The 16009-nt window shown below is 41.0% G+C and overlaps 1 protein-coding gene across 2 annotated transcripts in view; it reads right to left on the bottom strand.

Moving 5' to 3' along the window:
* The window catches only part of STRIP1 (striatin interacting protein 1), a 29352-nt gene extending 17064 nt beyond the window's left edge, over positions 1-12288 (bottom strand). The window contains exons 1-8 of one of the 2 annotated variants that reach the window (XM_044672286.1): positions 12091-12288; positions 6813-6882; positions 4962-5036; positions 4164-4298; positions 3931-4051; positions 3057-3125; positions 1987-2093; positions 1737-1864 (exon numbers count right to left, since the gene is read on the bottom strand). In XM_044672286.1, the coding sequence (XP_044528221.1) occupies positions 1737-1864; positions 1987-2093; positions 3057-3125; positions 3931-4051; positions 4164-4298; positions 4962-5036; positions 6813-6882; positions 12091-12288 (903 nt within the window). The remainder of the gene's footprint in view (positions 1-1736; positions 1865-1986; positions 2094-3056; positions 3126-3930; positions 4052-4163; positions 4299-4961; positions 5037-6812; positions 6883-12090) is intronic. The other variant, XM_044672287.1, reaches the window with a different exon arrangement.
* Positions 12289-16009: the final 3721 nt, after the last annotated feature.

Below are 16009 nucleotides of genomic sequence, written 5' to 3'. Positions count from 1 at the left end.
TGACAAGAGGAAGACAAATTATCAAAAGGATTATTTGAAACACAGATTTCCATCTATCATTATCATCAGTAAACCTTGTCTGATTTGTATAGTGTGCCTTATCTATGCATCATGATTAGCAAGGCATTTCAATGTGAGCCATAAAACTATCACATATACACACCTTAAAAAGTCTGGAAATTGAATTTTATAATCTGTTTAAATACCTTTCAAATGGTTTCAGAGATTTTTAATGCATTTGTTTAATATAAATATATTTGTCTAAATAGAAATGTAAAAATATAATAATTCCTGATTAGTTTGTAAGGGTAGCTTATTGATCTGGAAGATAGAAACTTATTAGTCCAATGTAAACAAAAACTGCCTAACTAAAAATAATGAAGTAGTAAGTTCAGCCAACTATTTGCTTCCTTTCATTCAGATCTATGTATTGCTGGGCAGTTTTTCAGTGATGACAGACCTTAAAAGCAAGAACTAAAATAAACTGAATTTATTAGAACCAGCCCTTTGAAATGCTAAATAACAGTGTTAAATAATAAAGCCTTCCATCACACTGTTCTTACTAAAATACTATTAGATAAAATGATAATAATTAAGAATATGCCAAAGGTACAAAACCCTTTTTGTTTTCACTAACAATAACATGAATTAGTGAGAGCAAAAAGGCTTTTGTACCATTAATAAATCATTTGTAAATAACTTAAAATATTCCTCTACCTTTATGGCATTGTCTTTTAAATTATTTTTCATTTATGCTTTAAATGTTCCTAATATATTAGCATAATCATATAAGCATACAAATATTGTGGTTACATGAGCAAAAAGGTTTTACTGATAAATGTGGAAACCTCTGTACTAAAGAATCATAAATTAATTCCAACTTTGTCTTTGAAGAAAAAGTTAAATTAAAACCCCACATAGACAAAGTATTATTACATAGCTCCTCCTAAGTGAGATAACACATCAAGTTTAATCTAACTCTTCTGCAGGGAAGTCAAACTTTTAGGCTTGAAAGGCTTGGGCTGATCCTCAAGAACCTGATAACATCTAGGTGGTTTCATTATTTGGAGGTGATTCCATTTTCCTGTGTAATTGGAGTAAATCACAAGGAGGAAACCAATAGCAGGAATGATAAAGATGAGATATAAGTAAACCAGAAAGGGCATAAGAACATCTGGCAGTACTTGCTAGAGCTTTAGGTAAGGCCCTTCCTATACTTAGTGAACCTCTCACTAACTCTGTGAAACGATGACTCCCTATAAACAGAAGAATGTTTTCTTGGGTACTAAGGCAGTAGATAAAATCTCAGCCTCATCCTTTTACCTAACTACTTCTCCTATGGTGGGAAAGGCTCCAGGCCTGGCCCTGTCTCTGATTACTAATGATAACTCCCAATCTGGTGAAGACTAGTTGGCCCTCTCCTTTCTAGAAATAGGTCGGGTTTCACTGTCCAGATTGAGAAGGCTATAAGGCAGCTCACTGTTAATTCTCAGTCCGCTCAGGTGACATTTAACAAGGGGTTATATTTATATTAGTTTTAATCTCAACCACTTTTGCCCCCAAACAAGTTGCAAATCCAAGAACTCTGTCTCAGAAGACAGCTTTGTATGGGGAATGTACAAGTCTCTTGCAACATTCTCCAAATCTACATTCTAATCTGGAACCCAAGTCTGCATGGGTCCCATTAGCCAGATATGGCACCTTCTCTGACCACTGTTCCAAGGCAGGATTCTTACCAATACTGTCTTCCAGAGAAGCAAAAGAACCTTCTTCATGGGGAAATGAGGTGCGTGTCCACTGCAAAACTTGGTCACCATCCCAAACAGCATGATGGAGAAAGGCTCATTGTTGTATAGGGGAGAGCCTGGAGGCAACACAAAGACAAAAAGCCCCCTTCAGTAAAGGTAGACCTCCTGAGCTAAAGATTTTGGGGGTGACAGTGGCCTCCAGTCATTCTTATAAATAGTATATTAACAGAAGTCATACCTAGCTCTGCTCGGAATGTCTGTCTCATAGTCTTCCAGTCAGCTTTATCACCCTCACATTCTTGGTGAACAGTCTCTACGATCAGGTACATGATATTGAGTAATACCCTGAGGACCAAAGCCAGTTCATAAACAGAAGAGGATGAAGGAAATAAGGGCCACTTAATCAAATTATTAAAAAATGTACATCTAAAATATGCAGAAACATATGTATTGCAGAGGGGTCAAAATTAAGAGTCTCTCACAACAAAAACAAATTTTTGTACAATTCTCCTATTCAGTGCCTCAGTCTCTTCAACTCTAATAATGAATCTATTTTAGGCATCTGGTGTTTCTCTTAGGTATAATGCCCAAAGTGACTGAGAAAGGAAGGAGAGAACCAATGGAAGCTAAGAGGATTAAGGTGGAGAAAAGGACAGAAAAGGGCCAGGACTGGGTGAGAGATGACAATGGGGAAGAGGGAAGGGCATTGGCAATAGCAAGAGTAGTAACAAGGATAGGGTAGCACCCTATCTGGGGCTTAAACCAGAGGGGAAGGAACTATTTAAGTCTAATGTTGGAGCATCACTAATTTAATTAATTCAGAGAAAGGCTCTGCCCTAAGTTTCATTATCCTGTCAAATTCAAAAGTGATCCAGTGATCACTAGGCAATAGTTGTTTATGGAGTATCTACAAGGGATAGAGAACCACATGGGTAGCAATGCTCTTCCTATTATAATGCTGCAAACAGAAGAATTCAAGAGTGTCTGTCTCCTCTAATATCTTCCTTTATCTGGCATTCAGCAGTTTCTTTCCAGCACATCTACTCCTAAAGGCTCCATCTCTGGGCTTTACAAGATAGGCTGACATTCCTGACTATCCATGGCTCTCACCATCCTGTTAACTGTTCACCTAGAGTCCCATCATACCCTGTGGCTAAATGTACATGGAAGAAATATAAATGGAAAAAACAGGAGGAAAAAGTAATCTCCTCTGACCCCAATGTGATTAGATGTCCCAACCCTGGCTAAAACTGCATTAGCTCTATGCTTGCCCAAGCCTCCTCAAAGAGAACAAATAGAAAACCTCACCTCAGGTCAGTGCTGTCAGCCAGGGAGATGGCAGGCTTCCTCACAGCATTGCTGCAAGCTGCACTGTTGCTAAAATGAGAGAGAGAGAGAGAATCAGATTCTTAAGAATGGTACTGCTCAAGCTGTTCCATCAAAAATGAGGTTAAATAATTCAAATAATGGCAATATTTAGAGTGCTAATCAGCTGGATTCTCACATGCCACAATTTTAATTACTTAGTTTTAATATTTTAGCCAAATAGCAGTCACTTTAGAATCAAGCCCCTGAATCTGACAAAACAATATAGCTGTAATGGAGACTAGAGATAAGCCTGGGTTCTGTTTATATGTTAGGTTTTTGCCTATTCTCCTATTTTATGGGGAAAATTATCCAACAAACATAATATCAGGCTCTCTACTAGAGTGTAGAGTTGATAAATTCAAAGTCTTCTGGTTAATCCTAGAGCCAGGAAGGCCCTATAAAATATAATGCAAATAGTGAAGAGTGAGGTGCTTTAATGATTTCTCTTTGGGAACTATTCCTGGTCCTGAAGATCTGAATAAGGATTTTTCCTCTGTGGTTTCCCAGGAATGAGTAAAGGTTAGAGAATATAGTCATTCTCTGGGGTTGGCAGTCTAGACCTGAGCTGTCATACTCATCTCATTGTAGAACTCAACAATCCAGATTCCAAAGAAAATGTCACTGGGAAATAGTTAACAAAATAAGTAAAAACACAATAGAACACAGATCATGTTAACATGTGGTTTTCTAAGTCAATCTGTAGCTACTTTATTGAGGTAAGACCTCACTGGCCCAGACTGTCTGATCTCTAAACCAGTGAGGGGTCCTCCTGCATACCTTTCCCTTACTTAAGACCCTGATAAAAAGTGCTCACTCGATCTCCATGTTCAGGAGCTCCACCAAAGCATTGAACGTGCCCACCTCCAGGAGCAGGAAGACATTGTACCTCGACCATGACTGAACTTCAGATTCAGTGGTGCATTCGCCAAAGGTACCTATACATACGCACACACAGAGGATACAGGTCATTGCCCCGCTCCCAGTTGCTTCAGCTGGACAACTGCAGTGCAAAGAAGTCACATGCCCTCTGGTGGCAGCTCCACTGACCTTGAGCAACATAAAGGATTGCTCGGGCCACTTTGAGCCTCTTCTCCCGGGCAGTGACTTCTAAGCCATCCAGAAGCCTCATGGCATGGGTTCGGTGCTGATTAATGTCAAGTTCAGTCCACTTCTTATCTGCCACTATAAAGGAAAAGACCTAGTTAGCCTTAAGGCTGTAAAGCTGAGTTCTTTGGAATGGATGTAACTTGAAGGTATTCTCTATGTAGAGAAGCTCAATTTGCTTGTCTAAAGATACAAATGCACAGACCTGAAACAATATTTTTTTTCCACCAGTTTTGAATATGATTATAAACAGAAAGGGGCATATATAGATGGTGGAGTGGATAGAATGTTGAGCCTGGAATTAGAAAATCTTAAATTCAAATCCAGTCTCAGACACTTACTAGCTGTGTGACCCTGGGCAAATCAACCTATTTGTCTCATTTTCCTCATCTGTAAAATGAGTTAGGGAAGGAAATGGTAAACCACTCTAATTTCTTTGCCAAGAAAACCTCAAATGGGATGATAAAGAATGGAACACAACTAAAATGACTGAACAACAACAAACAGAAATGAATTTTAAAATTTATTTCTATAATTGTGCTAACATTCTGAAGTCCTTCTCAGGATATAAACACAGTAAGCCACATGGGCCCTAGCTGAGTCACTGCCCAGTGACTTGGGAAGTCATGCCAGTGTATTCAGAGTCCTGAAATCTAGAGATGACTAAACATATATTAGAGTAGCTCTTAGGAGACAGGTTAAAGGGAAAACAAGGATAGGAAGAAAGAAAAATCATCTCACCATGGATCCTGAAGTCTTCCTCAAAGCATTTTCGGTTCATCAAGAACTCAGGTCCTTCAGTGTAACTATAGAGTTCTGCCAAAAACAAAGGCATATTACCTCAACAAATCCAGAGAAATAGTACAGGCCAGGGAAATGCAAGATTTTTTGTCTTCCAATCCCATTTCTTCAATGATGCAAACTGAACTAGGCCAGTTACTATTGGGTACTTTTATTTTCCTCAATTGCAAAAGGAAAAGAGTGATGATTTGCCTCAAATTTGCTGAAAAAATTAAGCATCACCAAACAACAATCATATTCCACAATGAGCCTTTCAGATCCTTGCTTCCAATCAAGTCTCCTCAAAGGCTAAATGGTCTTGAAGTCTATTCAAGGTACAAGCTATTCCATGTATGTTAGCTATACCATGAGTGCTTAATAAATGTCATGGGCTGGCCTTTGTAGATATAATCTATTACAGTTGAGTTTTTTCCTAGGAGTGCTGATATCTTTGACTAGTTCACCACTCTTGTCTGGCTTGAGATCAGAAACCTTCATCTGTAAATCGACTAATCATCAGCTCCCATTAATTCAAATGTCATTTTAATACAAATGATTCTCAGGTCTATTGTGTCCCATCTTCAGAGGCCTACTGAATGTCCAACAGATATTTAAAACTCAACGTTTCTGAAATTGAATTCCTTTTTTCCTTAAACCCTTGCCTCTGCCACTCAATCAAGCATTTACATAGCACTTTAAGGTTTACAGAGTGCTTTACCAATATTATCTCAATAACAACCCTGCAAAGTAGGCACCAATTTTATCCCCGTTTTACCGATAAAGAAACTAAGGTAAACAGTGGTGAAGTGGCTAGTCCACAGTTATACAGCTTGTAAGTATATGAGGCCAAATTTGATTTTGGTCTCTCAGGTCTTCTTGATTCCCACTTTACCCATTTAGTTCCCCAGACTTCCAAACTAATTATTACTGATGGCACCTCCATCTTTTCAGTCGTCCAGGTTCACAGTATTCGTGTCATCCTTAATTCCTCCCTGTACTCCCATGTCCAATCAACTGCTGTCCTATCAACATCTTCACAACATCTTCTCAGCTGCCAGTGATCTTTGGAAAGCATAGATTGCTAGCCATGTCTCCCCTGCCCAACTCAATAAACTCTAGTAGCTCCTTATAACTTCCAGGATCAAATATAAAAACCCATTTGGCTTTTAAAATCCTACTTAATCTGGCTCTTTCCTATCTTTCCAGCCTTCTTACACTCTTCTCTCCTCTATATATTCTATGATCTAGTAACACTAGTGGCCTTGCTATTCCTCAAAAACTTCAGTCCATCCCTCCACTGTCTGCATTTTCACTGGCTGTCCCCCATATAGCCCATGCCCATTTCTCTCCCTCTTGTTTCCTTCAGGTCTCAGTTAAAATACCACCTTCTATACTAACCCCTTCCACCTTCTCTCCACTCCCAACCCCACCCATCTCCAATAGTTCCTTCCCTCTGAGATTATCTCCAAATTTATCCTTTATTATATATTTTGGATCTGCACAGTTGTTTGCATGTTATCTCCCTCATAATGCCTTTTAAGTGACTGGAGGGATATAGTCTGTTGGCTTCATTAGCAGGTTCTAAATGGCTTAACTAACCACAGATGCTTAATAAGAGTGAAGCAACAACTTATGATCACAGTGGCTGGGAGTCATGAAATAGCAGCTGAACCAAATAACCAAACATTTTCCTCAAATATTAAAAAGATTTATTCAGAGGGTGGAATTTATTTAATCCAAGTCTAGGCTCACATCATTAACTAATTGAAGTCATGAGAAAATTTCTAACAACTAAGAAAGGCCATTCTTTACCTGAGAGCTCTGCAGCCCATTTATCTGTATCGGCATATTCAAATTCTAGGTCTGGGGACTCAGAATAGCCCTGCTGAGAATAAGAAATATTTTAATATAAAAGACACCTTTACATTCTAAGCACTTAAAAACACTTACCTTCTGTCTTAGTGACAATTCTAGGACAGAAGGTAAAGGGCTAGGTAATCAGGGTTAAGTTACTTGCCCAAGGTCATACAGCTATAAAGTATCTGAGGCCAGATCTGAATCAAGGTCATCCCACCCTCCAGGCCTGGTGCTTTATATACAGTTCCACCTGCCCCTTGAGCACTTTTTAAAATGGGAAAACATAAACCCTCCGGAAAGTCCCTCAAGTGACCCCATCTCCTATGTTTTTCAAATACAGGTAATGTTTACCACATAACCTCTAACATAGGATCCACAAGTGTACAGGGTGATCTCCACCACAGGCCCTGAAAATTTAGGAAATTATCCCCTATATTTTTCTTCATCTAGTTCAGCCCTCAGCAGCTGATAGCAAAATGTTTACTGAAGTACTCAAGTGCCCCTGAGATCTGACTTGATGGAAACATTGCAGCAGTCACACAGAAAAGGCTACTGAGCAGAACTCAACATTCAAAGGAGAGTAAAAAAAAAAAAATGTAGCTTGGCTACAGAAAGTGAGTTAGCTGACCGGATGGTAGTGACAAAGGGATATAGTCTGTTGGCTTCATTAGCAGGTTCTAACTGGCTTAACTATCCATAGATGCTTAATAAGAGTGAAGCTACTCTGTTAGAATTGAAGCATTAGGTAGTTAGTGGGGAGAAAAAAAGCTTCCTGAACTTTTTTTAGTCTAGCTGAAGAGATAACACACACTAGAAATGACAAGACAATTATTAAATTAAAAATAACAGGCAGAAGAATATTATTTTACCTATTTGTATAGTGAGCCAAAACACATAATTAACATTTATACAGTGCTTTAAGGTTTGCAAAGTGCTTTGAACAAATTATTTATTTTTCATTTGAACATTTATAAACAATAAAGTCTGATGTAGCTGAGACTCAGTTTCCTCATTTGTAAGATAGGAAAAACAACAATTTTCACTAATTCCTTATAGCTTTGTTAAGATAACTATAAAGCCCTATAAGGTGGTTTGACAATGGCATGACAATCACCTATTTAACAGTGGTATGACAATCACCTATTGTCATAATTAATCATTTTGCTCCCAACAGAATCATAAAGAGGTTTCCCAGTATTACCAAGTTTTCAATTAAATGCCTACTACCTATGGTACCAGGTATGTGCTTGCTGCTAGGGATACAAAGACAAAATAAAAAGTTCCTGACCACAAGAGCAGGGGAGACATGGAAGAGAAAGGAGACAACATGTATATATATAAGCATATACAAAATAATCACAAGTAACTACTGGGAGGGGTGTTAGTACCTAGGTGAATCAGAGAAGGTTTCCTGTAGGAGGTGGAATTTGAGCCTGAGTTTGATGGAAACAAGGGATTCTGAAAAGCAGAGGGGAGGAGGGAGATGCACCTTGTTCATGGGGTGCTTTGTGGGTACAAAGATTGGGAGAACTGAGATGGAAATGCAAGATGGCCAGATGGCTACATCGAGGAGTGTGAAAAGGGGTTTTAACAAGGATGGGAAGATAGATTAGGGACAGGTTGTGAAGGGCTTTCAATGTCAAAAGAATTTGTATTTGATCCTGAAGACAACCAAAAGCCATCAGAGGATACTGAGTGACATGCTAAGACTTCTACTTTAGGAAAATCATCAGCAGTTGTCTGGAAGATGAAGCAGAATAAGGACAGACTTGACAGTAGGAAGACCAATTAAGAACCTATTGCAATAATCCAGGGAAGAGACTGAACTAGAAAGACTCCATTAGTAGAGAGGAGGAGGTCAGATGAGAGAAGTGGTGTGGTCACAGAAACAAAATCTGGCAACCAACAGGATATGTGGGGGGGTACAGGAGAGTGAAAATATGAAGTTAATGCCAAGGGTATGAACCTGAGTGAATGGAAGAATGGTAGTGCCTTCTACACTACCGAGAGAAGTCAGGCAGAAAAGTTGGTTTGGGAAGAAATATAATGAGTTCTAGAATGGAACAACCTAAGCTCTAGGTCACATCTGAAGAAAGATGGAAGCTACTGCCAGATAAAGAAAGATATCTAGATAGGGCCTTGCTTCTACCTGTGTCTCCCAACTGTCTAAATGCCTATCTCTTAATCTTAGTAAAAAGTAAGGCACATGGAGCTTGGAGATTCAACAAACATTTCTCTCACTGCTGATATCTAACTAGAGAGATGGACAATTGCTTCTAAATTATGATGAAGTATAATTCCCTATTATAAAGGCTATCTTAACAGCCTCTTCTCAGTCTTAATCATTCCTGAACTTTTTGTAGCATCTGATACCACTGATCTTCCCCTCTCTGAAATTCTCTTTTACCTTGGCTTTTATGACATCACATTGTTTCTATTCCGTCTTTTTGGATTGTTCTGTTTCCTTCAATGGGACTTCTTTCTCCTCCCCTTCAGAGGAGAGTACCTTACAGATAATCTAATTTAAACTCCTCATTTCATAGATGCAGACATTAAAGCTAAGAGATATGAAAAGATTTGTCTGAGCTCATACTAACAAGTAGCAGAACTGAGTTTCTAACCTAGATCCTATGACTCTAAATTAAGCATTTTTTCCAAACTGCCTCTATATCCCCCAGTGCTCTTCCTCTCTAAATATTCTTATGTAGTCCTTTATGGGGATAATTTTTTAAATCTCCATTTTTAGTCCTAACCTCTTATATGAGTTTTTAGCTCTCTTTTGGACATGTTTAAATCACTGTCCTATTAGCACCTCAAACTCAACATATCTGAAAGCAGAATCATTATTTTTATCTTTCCTTCCCTCATGGAAATCAGTTCTTTTGAATTCTCTATTTTTAATGGACCTATCAGTTTCCTAGTTATTCAAGGCTCAAAAACCAGGCAATTAGCACGAATTTCTTTCTCTCCTTCCACAGCCAGCCAATCACCAATTTCTGTTGATTCTATTTTCATAAAGCTCCTCCTTTCCATCATTTCCATTTCATCACTACCAACTAGTTCAGGCCTTTTTAGACTATTAAAATTACCTCCCAACTAGTCACAGGAGCAGAGATTTAAAGCTGGAAAGGATACTAGAGGTCATCCAATCCAAGTCACTCAGTTGACCAAGGCTCAGAGTTGCAGTAACTTCCCCAAAGGCACACTGGTAATAAGTAGCAGGACCAGGATGCATAGTCAGTGCTCCTTCCACTGTTGTAACTTTCTCTCCTTTTCTAATCCATACTGATGGTTAATTTTCCTAGAGTACAAACAACCCTGATCATGAACTTTCTCCATTCAGACATTTTCAGTAATTCCTCACTGCCTACCAGATAAAATCCAAACTCCTTAGCCTAACATTCAAAGGCCTCCATAATTTGGCTTTGATTGACCTTTTGCTTTTTCTATGGCAGATGCTTTTGCTCAATTTGACTACTACTTCCTGCTTCCCAAACACCAGCTCTTTTCATTTACACACTTCTACTTTTGCCTGTAGGGACTCCCTCAGAACTTCGAGACTCAGCCTGCTGAATCCTATTTTTCCTTAAAGGCCTTTAGACCAAAGATCACCTTCATGTTGCCTTCCCTGGTCCCTCAGCTAGAAGTGGTCCCTCTCTTCTGAATTCTCATGGTGTTCTGTACTTCTTTCAAAATGGCACTGGCATACAACATAAGGTGCAGAGATCAACAATCTTTCCTCCTCTCTAAGCTAGAGAAGAAGCCAGGGCCCATGTCTTACTCATCTCTGTAACATTCACAATCTAGTACAGCATTCTGCCCATGGTTAGGGTAGGCACTCAAATATTTGCTCAATACACACCTCAGTAATTTGTAAGCACTCACCATCAAGATTCCTTTCTCTTCCATTCTCTCTCTTTTTAAAACCCTTATTTTCCATCTTAGAATCAATACTATGTATTGGTTTCAAGAGAGAAGAGTGGTAAGAGCTAGGCATCGGGTATAAGTGATTTGCCCAGACTCACCCAGCTAGGAAGTGTCTGAGGCCAGCTTTGAACACAGGATCTCCTGTCTCTAGGCCTGGTTCTCAATCTACTGAGTCACCCAGCTGCCCCAATTGTTTAAGAGAAGTGAGTCACCTCTGCCTTTTCTCAAGGGGCCCACAGCAAGACCTCTCAGCCACCTGTAAACTATCTTCGGATCAGACAATTTTTGACTTGGCTTGTCACAGATTCCAGCTTATAGACAAAACCATTCAAAAAGTGACAAACATTTGCTAAGAGTCAACTATATGTAAAGATTAAGTATAGGCTTATCAGAAGTCACTGGCTTCCCTCAGCCAAGAGGTAAGAAAATTCCTGGTGAATGGGGAATTCACTTCTGCTCCAGTTCCTCCCTCCTATCTCCTCGAGTAACTTTCAATAGGTAGAGTACTCAGGGAATATGCTGATTAAGGTGACCTGATTTCTTAAAAAATAGAATATCATAATGTGTATTTTCATTCATGAAATTGGTCATGAGAAGCTGGTGGGAGGAATTACTCTAAGAGAAGGTGAATGACTGGAGGAACTAGGAAGGTACTGGAAAGAGCATGAAATGGAAGGCGATCCTCAGTGCTTTAACTAGTGCTGGGTTTCCATTTTTTTTTTTTCATATACAGTACATTAGTTAGGGGTAATCCATGAATGTGAATGAATGGCCTAATGGAGGAGGAGGAATAAGAGAGAAGAGGAGGCAGGTCAGCCAGAAAAGAGGAAGAGCAGAAGGAAGAGGAGTTAGAAGAAGAGAAACAAGAGGAAGATCAGGAGGAGGAAGAGGAGCAAGAGGAAGATCAGGAGGAAGAGGATGAGCAAAAAGAGAGGAGGAGGAAGGAGAGAAGACGAAGAGAAGCCGGAGGAGGAGGCGTGCCTCCATTCAGGTGTCTTAAGCAGAGACAAGAGCCCGACAGACGACTATGACCTCTTCTCAATGGCAGATGATGTCTCCCAACCACCCTCTTAAACCCTGGGGAGGCCAGGATGCGCTGGCACCCCTAAGACCCACCCCTCGTCCCGAGGCCGGCAGCAAAAGGACCGTCGGATATCGGAGTCCAGGAGCCGGGCCTGGAGCCTCCCTTCCAGCTCCGGCCGGGCCGCACTGACAGCTCCGGGTCAGCGGCAGCCTGAGCCCCGCCCCCACCGGCCCCGCCCACGCCCACCCCAGCCCGGCCAGGCCTCGCCCTCAGACCCCTGACCTCCGAGTCCTTGCGCTGGTTGCGGTTGAACTCTCGCCCTTTGCCCCCAGGAAGGACGCCCCCGCCTCCCCCACAGCCGCCGCCGGTCCGCGGGGCCACGGCCTGGGGTTGCGGGGATGCCGGGGGCGGTGGCGGCGGTGGCTGGGGCTGCTTGTTGTTCACGATCAGAGGACCTGGCCCACCGCCTCCTGGCTCCATCTTGGCTCCTGCCGCCTCAGCCCAACTCTCGCACGGCCGTAGGGCCGCTTCTCTCGCGAGATTTGACCGCCCACCCAGATGCGCCCCCTCGCTTCCGCCATAATGAGTGTGGCGGCGAACGAAAGAAGCCATCTTGAAAGCGGCAGTGTTCTCTAGTCAGTCTCGGATTCTTCAGAGGTCATCCAGCAACACGACGTAGGGTCAAACGAGGGGCCCATTATTTTCCAATGCTAGTTGTTAAGTAGAACGCTCTATTTGGAGTCAGAGGACCTCATGACTGCTTGAGTTCTACAGCACAGGGGTGATGGAAATCGCATCCAGATGGGAGTTTAAGACTTAGGTTCAGATGCCATTTCTCTACATCCCCATCTGGGTTTCCTTCTCCGTAAAGTGAGGGGTTTATGCCAATCAATATACCAACAAGTTTTATTTATTAAAACCTTTCGTCTTAGAATCAGTACTTTGTATTGGTTCAAATTCTAAGACAGAAGAGTGGTAGGGGCCGCTAGGCAATGGGGGTTAAGTTAAGACATCCAACTAGTTAGTGTCTGAAGCCACATTTGAATTCTGGCTCTCCAGACTCTAGACCTGGCATTCAATCCATGAATTGGATTCTGAGCTACTTAGCTGTCTCCTGCCCCAGGTATTTAAGTGCCAACTGGATGCTTGCTCTGGAGGCAGCATAGAAAAAGGGTTAATTTCTCTTTCTTTATCGATAAAATGAAGAGGATTGGATTAGTTAGGGCTCTGAGGTGCCTTCCAGCTGGAGGGAGAGAGACATGACGCATAAAGTGTCAAGTAAATAAAATTACTACCACCCCTTTGACCACCATGTCCCCCCAGATCCTGATGGAGATCCAGGGCTCTGAACTCAAGAGCCCTGGGAATAGCAGTGCCCCCAGCAACTCCTGTGGACATGCAGCCTGGCAACTGTTCCTGCAGGTGCTATCATCAGAACTACTGAAGACCCGGGAAAATGAACATCACCAAAGTCCTTGGCCCTGTCCAATGCTTCAACATTAGAAATTGATAATGGCGTTGTAAACAGAAATGACATTTTATTTTGTTTTTTTGAAATGACATTTTAAAAAAGAGGCATTCAAAATCAAAACAACTCTGAGGTATCACCTCACACCTAGCAGACTGGCTAAAATGACAAGGGAGAGAAATGAATGTTGGAGGGAATGTGGCAAAATTGGGACATTAATGCACTGCTGGTGGAGTTGTGAGCTGATCCAACCATCCTGAATGGCAATTTGGAACTATGCTCAAAGGGCTTTAAAAGACTATCTGCCTTTTGATCCAGCCATAGCACTGCTTGGTTTATGCCCCAAAGAGATAATAAGGAAAAAGACTTGTACAAAAATATTTATAGCCATGCTCTTTGTGGTGGCAAAAAATTGGAAAATGAGGGAATGTCCTTCAATTGGGGAATGGCTAAACAAATTGTGGTATCTGTTGGTGATGTACTCAAAGGAATAAAGAACTGGAGGAATTCCATGTGAACTGGAATGACCTCCAGGAATTGATACAGAGTGAAAGGAGCAGATCCAGAACATTGTACACAGAGACTGATACACTGTGGCACAATCGAACATAAATGGACTTCTCTACTAGCAGCAGTGTAAGGATCCAGAGCAAGGCTGAGGGACTTATGAGAAAGAAAACTAGCCACATTCAGAGGAAGAACTGTGGGAAGAGAAACACAGAAGAAAAAGCTTGAACACATGGGCTGATGGGGATATTATTGGGGATGTAGACATATGGAATATGGAATTAGGTCTTGATCAACGATACATGTAAAACCCAGTGGAATTGTGTGTCGGCTAAGAGGGGATAGGGGGATTGGGGGAGAGGGAAAGAACATGAAATATGTAACTATGGGAAAATATTCAAAATAAAAATAAATAAAAGAGGCATTCACACCAGCTTTGCTGATACACTCTGAAAATCACGGGATTGTTCCATGTGACTTGCTATTGAAATTTTCTATGTGTTCTGTCCTCCAGCAGGACGTAAGAGATTGCCTCATTTTCTATTTGTATCGCCAGTGCTTATCAGCATTTTGCTTAAAAAAGCCAAGTGCTTAAAAATGCTTCATTCATTCATTCATTCACCAACAGCTGGAGGAGTCAAAAAAAGCTTATGTGGGAGGTTCCATTTGGACACTGTCAAAACTAGACTGAGACAGGTGAGGAAGGAGTGTGCTCCTTCCAGGAGTATAAAGGACAGTTGGATGGGAGAAAAAGAACAAAGTAGTTGAATGGAGTATTTTGTGTGAGAAACAAGGAGGCAAGTCTGGCTGAACTGTGGGGTTAGAAAAAGAGAATAATATATGGTAGGTGGAGGCCAGGTGGCAAAAGGTTTCAAATGCTAAACAAAGAAGTTTGACCCTGGAAGTAATAAGCTCTAGAGGTAATAAGGACAGTCAAATCTGTCTATGTTTTGGACAATAACTAGAGCCATTGGGTGGAAGATGGATAGAGAGGAAATAATTTGAAGCAGGGTGATCAGGTTAGTATAGTTTTCCAGGTAAGAGGTAAGAAATCTAAGCTGTTGGGTAAGTAGAGAGCTGACAGAAGAGATGTTATGGGAGTAGAAATGACAAGATTAGCAACTGGATGGATCTCTGAAGTCATTGCCAACCCTAAATCTTGTGATCTCCCTCTTTACTTCTTTCTTCTCTGTTCCAATTACCAGGAATATAGCCTGTGGAACTCCACCAATATTTCTTCTAGGCTACTACCCAAATTAATCTGACTATGAGGACTAAGGATTTGGCTGGGAAAGGAAGAGGGAGGACTGAGGATAGGTCTTTTCAAACATAAACATGCAAATTGGCATTTTTGTTCTGGCATCACCAGCTAGTACTTATTTGCAATAGGCCTGCTTCCATTGCCTGGGAAATGACCCAACACAAATATGTACTCTTTCAAAGTCTTAAGAGTCAAACTTTATCAAAACCTGAGTCACCTCTTTCGTCAGCTAAGCATATACATGCAGCATTTGTGTCCTCTGAAGGTCTTTTCCAAGACAAACTCATGACCCAGATATGTATCAAAGAGATTCTTTTAAAGGAATGATACTGACTCATGAACTTAGAAATTCTGGAATAAAGCTTCATATCAGACTCAGAGATTTAGAACTCAAAGGAATCTAGTCCAACCTGCAGACCTGTTTCTTTCAGCATAAAATGGAAGATTTCTACTGACTTTCTAAGGAAGGTGCCTTCCAGGACTAAATCTGATTCTCAGATGAAGATATGCTGTATTTCTTGTGCCACTGGATTGCTCTAAGGTTCCTTCCAGATTCAAACCCTATGATAGTCTTGGGACAAGTTCATATATCTTTTCGAGCCTGAGGAGCCGTGGTAATCTGAAAGTTCATCTGTACTGAAAGTTCACCAAGTACTAAAAGTTCACCAAGTACTGAATGACCTTTTCCAGGAGAAAGTGGAATGCAGGCTATTGGGAGGGGAAATCAATATTGCATCTGGGCCAGAGATTTGAGAGGTTCCACTTTGAGAGAAGCAGCAAGAAGTTGAGCTTACTGAAAGGGCAGTCAGCCTCTTTCTGAACTATGAGCAAATATAGCAGGTGGCTCTATAAAAGCAAGTTTTTATTTTGAAAGAAGACCCTGCTTTGGTCTTTTCCAATATCAGATCAATCCATGATCCTGCCAAACATCTCATAGCCATTGGTCAGGAGTGAAGCTAAGATCA

This window comes from Gracilinanus agilis, chromosome 4 (genome assembly GCF_016433145.1).
Source record: "Gracilinanus agilis isolate LMUSP501 chromosome 4, AgileGrace, whole genome shotgun sequence".
Taxonomy (NCBI): Eukaryota; Metazoa; Chordata; class Mammalia; order Didelphimorphia; family Didelphidae; genus Gracilinanus; species Gracilinanus agilis.
This window is presented reverse-complemented; position numbering and strand designations above follow the sequence as displayed.